Source organism: Perkinsus marinus (genome assembly GCF_000006405.1).
Source record: "Perkinsus marinus ATCC 50983 genomic scaffold scf_1104296938708, whole genome shotgun sequence".
NCBI classification, from domain to species: Eukaryota; Perkinsozoa; order Perkinsida; family Perkinsidae; genus Perkinsus; species Perkinsus marinus.
The window spans coordinates 80,059-86,611 of record NW_003213355.1 but is presented as its reverse complement, the minus strand read 5'-3'; the positions used below and the strand labels follow the sequence as shown (position 1 = coordinate 86,611).

The 6,553-nt window shown below is 49.6% G+C and overlaps 3 protein-coding genes across 3 annotated transcripts in view; 2 read left to right on the top strand and 1 right to left on the bottom strand.

The window, feature by feature from the left end:
- The window catches only part of Pmar_PMAR024403 (hypothetical protein), a gene marked incomplete at both ends in the record, with an annotated part of 4,336 nt that extends 1,150 nt beyond the window's left edge, over positions 1-3,186 (bottom strand). The window contains 6 exons of the mRNA XM_002782675.2: positions 9-174; positions 222-333; positions 375-468; positions 630-678; positions 879-2,828; positions 2,878-3,186. Coding sequence (XP_002782721.1) covers positions 9-174; positions 222-333; positions 375-468; positions 630-678; positions 879-2,828; positions 2,878-3,186 — 2,680 coding nt within the window. The remainder of the gene's footprint in view (positions 1-8; positions 175-221; positions 334-374; positions 469-629; positions 679-878; positions 2,829-2,877) is intronic.
- Positions 3,187-3,435: 249 nt separating this feature from the next.
- Pmar_PMAR024402 (conserved hypothetical protein) lies at positions 3,436-4,758 on the top strand (the record flags this gene model as incomplete). The annotated part of the gene is made up of 8 exons (XM_002782674.1): positions 3,436-3,512; positions 3,559-3,649; positions 3,791-4,001; positions 4,048-4,106; positions 4,150-4,264; positions 4,309-4,416; positions 4,468-4,622; positions 4,669-4,758. The coding sequence occupies 8 exons, from the start codon at positions 3,436-3,438 to the stop codon at positions 4,756-4,758; spliced, it is 906 nt and encodes a 301-aa protein (XP_002782720.1).
- A 741-nt stretch (positions 4,759-5,499) lies between these two features.
- Positions 5,500-6,273, top strand: Pmar_PMAR024401 (Leukocyte surface antigen CD53, putative; the record flags this gene model as incomplete). Its single annotated transcript, XM_002782673.2, has 1 exon — positions 5,500-6,273. The coding sequence occupies one exon, from the start codon at positions 5,500-5,502 to the stop codon at positions 6,271-6,273; it is 774 nt and encodes a 257-aa protein (XP_002782719.1).
- Positions 6,274-6,553: the final 280 nt, after the last annotated feature.

The following is a 6,553-nucleotide window of genomic DNA, read 5'->3' as shown; positions in this document are numbered from 1 at the left end:
CTTAGTACCAGCATCCAGAGCAGCTCTAGTGGTGTTCACCGTTCCCTTCTTCGTAACTCTACCATGAGCCACAGTAGCCGAGAGCAGCTCATTAGGAGTACCACTCATCACCGCTGTATTAAATACGAAGTCGATGAGGCCACCCCAGACAGGATGGGACCTCAAGAGCAACACCTACGTCATAGTGAAAATGCATTCACATGCCGTAGAGGAACCACTACCCTCTTAGGGCCGTCCATTTCCTTCCTTAAGCCTTGCAATAAATCCACCAGTACCGGGAATAACACGCTAGCCCACTGAGGCTTCACCGTAGCATTATTCAACGACTCCATCCTGGCAGCGACATCACACTACTACGCATGCCTTCTTCCTACAGAGCCATCGCTTGGTCGGCTGATGATGTCGGGTCTTCGCCCTTGATCGAGGCTGTCGCCGATTCCGCTAACGCCCCCAGAAAGCTGTGGATAACTACAGCACAGTATGAGGCAGGACCGCATGAGCCTGTTAGTATTACCATTAGTTTGATTTTCAGCTCCCACCGACGTGGACATCACTACCAGCACAGTAGCGTGGTGATAACAACTACTATGAAACTTCCAAAAAAATACCCCCCAGGTCCCCACAACTACCTACATCACTGATCGCCGTGAAACAGACTCGCGAGAATCGGTCAAAAAACTAACATAAGAATGAACGCTCTTCAGATGTTGACAGGCTCAAGTAGAACTCCATATATAGGACGAAATAAAACATATAATGATAGCCGTAAGCTGCAGGGACGAGCCTGTTACCGAGCCTCCTGTTGGAGTAGTAGAAGGAGTAGTGGGGGAAGGGGTAGAAGTCGACTGCGATCGTACTTGACATTGTAGTATTCTCACGGAGTCGTTACGGCTCTGAGGCTCCACATGGAACTCCGTGACAACACCATTGACCATCTTAGCCTGTACAAGAGTCTGTCTTGGTCCCCATAGCTTCAAGTCCACATCCCACTCACAGGGCCACGCTGGGAAGAGCAGCATTCCATCATCCGCATCGTCCAGCGGCTGCAATAAGGCGTAGATCAGGCCGTTCCTCATGACCGAGTAATGGTCCAAAGAGGGATGCCAATCTTGCATTTGTCGTCCAAACGCTGTGAAGCGATAACCCTCTGGTGCGGGCTTAGCAGCCCTTTCGATCAGCAACTCCTGAGCGTCTATTGCCAGTCCAAGCAAGGCCGCATCCATCACATTCTGATTCCATCCATCATCAGTGGTGAATCTTTTCTCTCTATAAGCAGCACGGGCAACCTCAAGATTCTCCCCAACATCCTTCGCCGTGACCAGCCTATATGGATGGACCGCATATAGCTCAGCATTTTCGAAGTTTTCTGGTCCCAAGCCACACGCCTCACATGGGGCCAACTTCTTGCCTCCTCCTACTTCAGCATCAGTCAATGGTAGTGGTGGCACCACTGCCTTCAGCGCCGCCCACCTTTGTCGTTGCTCAGCAGTAGTGAGCTCGGTCGGCAAGGCTTCCAGTCGAGCCAGTACAGCGTGTAAGCCAGCCACAGTGGGCATATCGTTGAGTGTACAGTTGAGTCCAGGTTGCATGTATTGGTACCCCAGACACACCCACGTCTCGAGAGCTTGCCCAGGGAAGATCATCATCTTACCGTTGTCATTACGTCCAGTTCTCCACTGAGCGAAGAAGTTCACCACCGCGTCGACCATAGGGAGATTTCTCGTCAATACAGTGGCATCTCGTGTCCACGAATAATGGTCTAAAGCCAGCAAGCTGAGGTCAAGACCTCCCTGAAGATTATAGTGATTGGGCGGATCCACCGAGTACCAAACTGGCATGCCCCATGCCCTGCCCTCGCGACCACAACCATAGCTCATTGGATGCGTACTGCCGATCAAAGGGTGATTGTACTCGTCCCAGTATGCAGCGTCACCGCTCATGTTCGGGTAGTATACTTTGGTCTTCATCTCGGCGTATTTCAGCGTACTGAGAAAGGCCTGCAAGAAGGTCGCATCGACCATGTCAGCATCCCCACTGGCGAACATGTTGTAATAGGGCATTCGAGCATTTTGCCACCAGTTGAGTCCTCCCCACTTGTTGTAGTCCACTTCCTCTCTCTGAGCCGTGAAGAGCATTCCATTGAATTTGATAGGGATGGGCTCTCGTGATTGAATACCCTGTAGGTAGCGATGGAGGGCACTTTTACTGTTGACCTCGCCAGCCCTAGGGCCGGTGATTTCGATCCAGCTACGGTTCCAGAACTGTGCCCACCACTGCATGTGCTTCTCGAGAGCAGTCATGCTGTTGTATTCCGCGATGAGCCTCTTCGACTCAGCAACGGCAGGGTCCAAACCTTGCTCGGAGGTGGCAACACCGATGACCATGGAGAAGTCCCGGCTTGGCTCTGAGGTCTTCAGCTTTCCCACAGACAGGGTCGCGATCATAGGCGTTCCAAAGCGCCATGTAGCCGCAGTAGATCTGTTGGCGATACGATCGGTAATAGACCCTTTGAGGGACTCGAGGTTGAGAGCTTCCAGAATGCTAGTGGTGTAATCGCTGCGAACGTTGGCGTGGGCCCAGCCGATGACTCCTCCAGAGTCGTTGAGATAGAAGTCGGCACTGACGTTGTAGGGTCGGCAGTGATACAAGGGTTGCCTAGAGAAGGGCTTAGGGCGTAGCAGCTCGGCGACAACCGAGACATCAATCGGTGTTGGGGAGGAGATGTTCACCACTAAGACATCCTTGAGGGCATCAACATAGGCTTCGACCCTCGTCGGTGGGGAAGGGCCGACTTCAAGAATAACACTTCCTGTAGAGGTATTGAGAACCTGCGGAACAAGTGACGATGCTGAAGGAATTAGTCAAGTCTGACCCCACCTGCTTAATCGAGGTAGTGTCGGCCGTCCCCCACGGGTTGGGGGTGAGCTCTAGAGTGACCTTTCCAACTTTGATGAACTCCCCCGCCTCATTCCAGGATCTCTGATCCGATATCAGCAGCGCTATGATAGGGTTAGAAGCATTCTTATTGTCAACGATTACATTAGCAGCTAAAGCACCGTTACCGATAGGCATGGCATTGACATAAGTGGTAGCGTTCTCTTCAGGGAGGAGGCCTATCCAGGTCACCGTGGGAGGGGTGACACTGAGGACAGGATAGAGGAGGACGGCCACAATGAAAGCGATCATTGGAAGCATCAAGAAGATGTTGCAGATTGAAGTTTCGTGGCGCGTGACGGGATCGGAGGTCGGGGGTTCGAATCCCACACTAGTCATTTTTCCTTTTGCAGCACACTAACAAGTTGATTTGCTCATCTAAGATGAGCAAATCAACTTGCTAGTGTCATGAAGATGAGTCATCTTCACATTGTGGTGATCTAATCTTGTTGAATTTCTCAGTTTTTTTTTCTATCGTCTTCGACACCACAGCCGTCGGCTATGGCTCCTCAACACTATGAGACTCAGTCAGGCAACAAGGCCTTCGCCAGAGTGACCGGGGCCGGCGTGGCTGGGATGTGGGTTCTCAACTTGCGTATCCTCGTGCTGTACAAGACCCTTCAGGGCCGAGCTTTGCATCTTTTATCCGGTGGACACTCTGGCTAAGCGGCTGATGAATTCGAGTGTGGCTCTGAACATGACCAACTGGCAAACGGTGAGATCTCGAGCGTCTCAGGATTGACCTTGATGAAACGCAAAGATTCCCTCGAAGATACCAAATATGTCCGGTCAATGCTTGTCTTCCACCTTTCATCGTTATCATCTCGATTGCTTCTTGATTAGTTTTTCTGCTCAGGTTGTTTTCCAACAAGAATCCGGCACGGCTGCGATCGGCGGCGTTCGAGGCTTCGTCGGCAAATGGGCTGCACTGTTCCCCGGTTTCGGTTACGGCGCCCTGTACAAGATCTCTCAACGAGTTTACAAGTTTGGTGGCCAACCTGTGGTGAAAGAAGGCCTGGACAAGTACGTTTTCCCATCCGACAGGAGCCCAACTCAGCAGTTTTGGTGTAAGGGCAAATCTCCTGGCATTGGTGTTAGTTTCACTTATCTTAGGCAACGGCCTCAGTGGGTCTCTGATAGGAGCTGGCGAAGTTGTCCTTCTCCCTCTAGACGTGAACACCTTCTCCGTATCGTCCTCATACGTCCCTTCGTCAGGTATTGAAGATCAAGTACCAGACTAACCCTGAGTATCGCAAGCTCAACTTCGCCCAAGTTTGCCAACGTGAAGGTCTCTCGTCGCTTTATGCCGGCGCAGGGGTGACCGCAGCAAGTGGGTTCCTGAGCAAGTCTGTCAATGTCATCGGTCATCTCTAGGGAATATAGCTGGCTCGTTCATGCTTTTCGGTGTCAATTACGCGGTTAAGCACAGCCTTACTGATGCTCGTAGTGGCAAACCTGGCTTCGTTCACTTTGCGTTATCGAGTAAGATCCGTGACATCGGAGGTGACATGTCCAAGGCTCACGTTCTCCCAGGTACTGCTGGCTCTGTAGCCAGCATCCTAGTCGCCTGCCCTCTGGACGTGGTCAAAACCAGACTTCAGTCAGGCAACTATGCGGGTTGCTCAGCATTCCGCATCATCGCTGATATTACCGCCAAGGAAGGCCTTGGCGCTTTCTTCAAAGGAAGCGTAACGTTCGAGCTTGTCTTGTCTCCTCGTATGAGATTTGATTCAGATTCCGAAGGTGCTGTCAGTTGGTCCAAAGCTCACGTTCTCATTTACTTTGGCCCAGTATTTGATTGACTATATCCAGAGACTAGCTTAGTCTTTTTCTAGCTGAGATTTAGGTTTAATTCACCGTAGACGTTTCAGATGATCCACGTTTCTGCTCACCCATTGTTCGGTTCATGTGTAAATTGATAGATAAGACATGTGATGACTAATACGGTGAACTTATGTATTGAAGAGTAGATCAGGTCAGGTCGATATTGGTGGTTTTGCAACATTGTGAGGCGTCGAACGAATATGTCTCTATCGTATGTGATACCGATTCTGTCTCGTCTCTCGTCCACAAATCGGAATATGCCTCAAGTGTGCATCCTCCTTTGTTGGTCTATTACGGAGTATATGTCCTGTTAAAGATCTTGTGTACTCTTAGTAGGATTGTGCTATTGCCGTTGAAGCACGTAGCAGTGCTTCATATCCTGTGCTGGGAAGTGTCGAACATGACGCCGGTATTGTGTCTTGTTCTTACCCTTGCTTTTTGGAAATCAGAGCGTTTATCAATTAGTAGTCGTGAGTCTAGTGACCGGTTAGGAGTCTTCTCACTGGTTTAACTGCAGCTTTCTATCTCGTAGTAGGTGTCTCAATCGAAATTGTGATAGAAATTCACAACTTGATCGATGCAAGTTTTTGAAGCACTCGCTGTGTTTAAAGAGTTATATCTAAAGTGTCTCGTTTCAAGAGACAAGTAGTGTTGAAAGTTTTCTTTTTGACTCTTGAGGTTTTATTAAAGTTCAGTTTATTGTGTCTTATCAGGTTGTTGTACTTTGTGAGACTACATATAATGGGCTTTTGTACCGGAGTGTCGAAGTTCGTTCACTACCTTTTCGACCTCACAATCTTCGTTGTTGGTGCTCTCGTCCTCGCCTTCAGCATCTATCTACTAGCCTCTAACTATGAGGGTTTCGTCGAGAAGTGGTGGATATGGATTGCTGTCTTTGCTGGGGCTCTTCTTATGATTGCTGCCGTCATCGGTTGCATCGGTGCTAGTCTGAAGACGAAATGGGTTTTGTGGGTCTACGGTATCATTCCTGCTCTTGTGCTCATCTTATTTATCATTGCTGCGATTGGTTCCTCGGTCAACTACTCGTACACTGATCGCCTTGCTGATAAAAGTGCTAGTGAGCTCAACTCACTCGATACCGACTCGCACACCTACGAGGTATATGACGGAATTCGGGAAGTTTATGGTACGCTATGGAATGACCAGAACTGTGATGTGTCGTGCACTGTCAACAGTCTTGCCTTTGTCGAGTGCGGTGAAGTTACCTGTGATGACGGCACTGTCGAGGGCTGGATGGAGGACTGGATTGAGGAAGCCTCGTCTGGTATTTCGGGCGCGTCGTTTGGACGCTGTCTCGTGCTGTCCATCGACGCTGATGGTATTGAAGGTAGCGAGTCGGCGGCAACTGGTTGGTGTGCCAGCAATACAGCAGTCATCAGTGATGCCAACGATTGGACCCTGGGGTTCATGATAGCTTTCTGGGTCATCTCGGTTTTTCTTGTCATTGTTTTAATAGCCAACTGTATTCTTATCAGTAGTAGGAGGAAACGATGATCTCAATCTCAATTACTATAGTTTCTTTCGCGGCTTTGCCATTCAGAGCCGCACGACTCGTCCTCTGAATTCTCCTCTTGAGTTGACTCGGTTTTGCTACTTCTCATCAGCTGTGCTGTATAGGCGAGCATACGTCTCTATCAAATAGTCTAGACTAGACTTGCTAGTTTCATAGCTGCATTTGTTCGTGTTGACGAATAATTACGATTGGTCGTCATGCATTAGTTTACTCAAAGCTCCTAATGGGTTGCTGTACCGTCTTTTCGAAGCTCGTCCACTA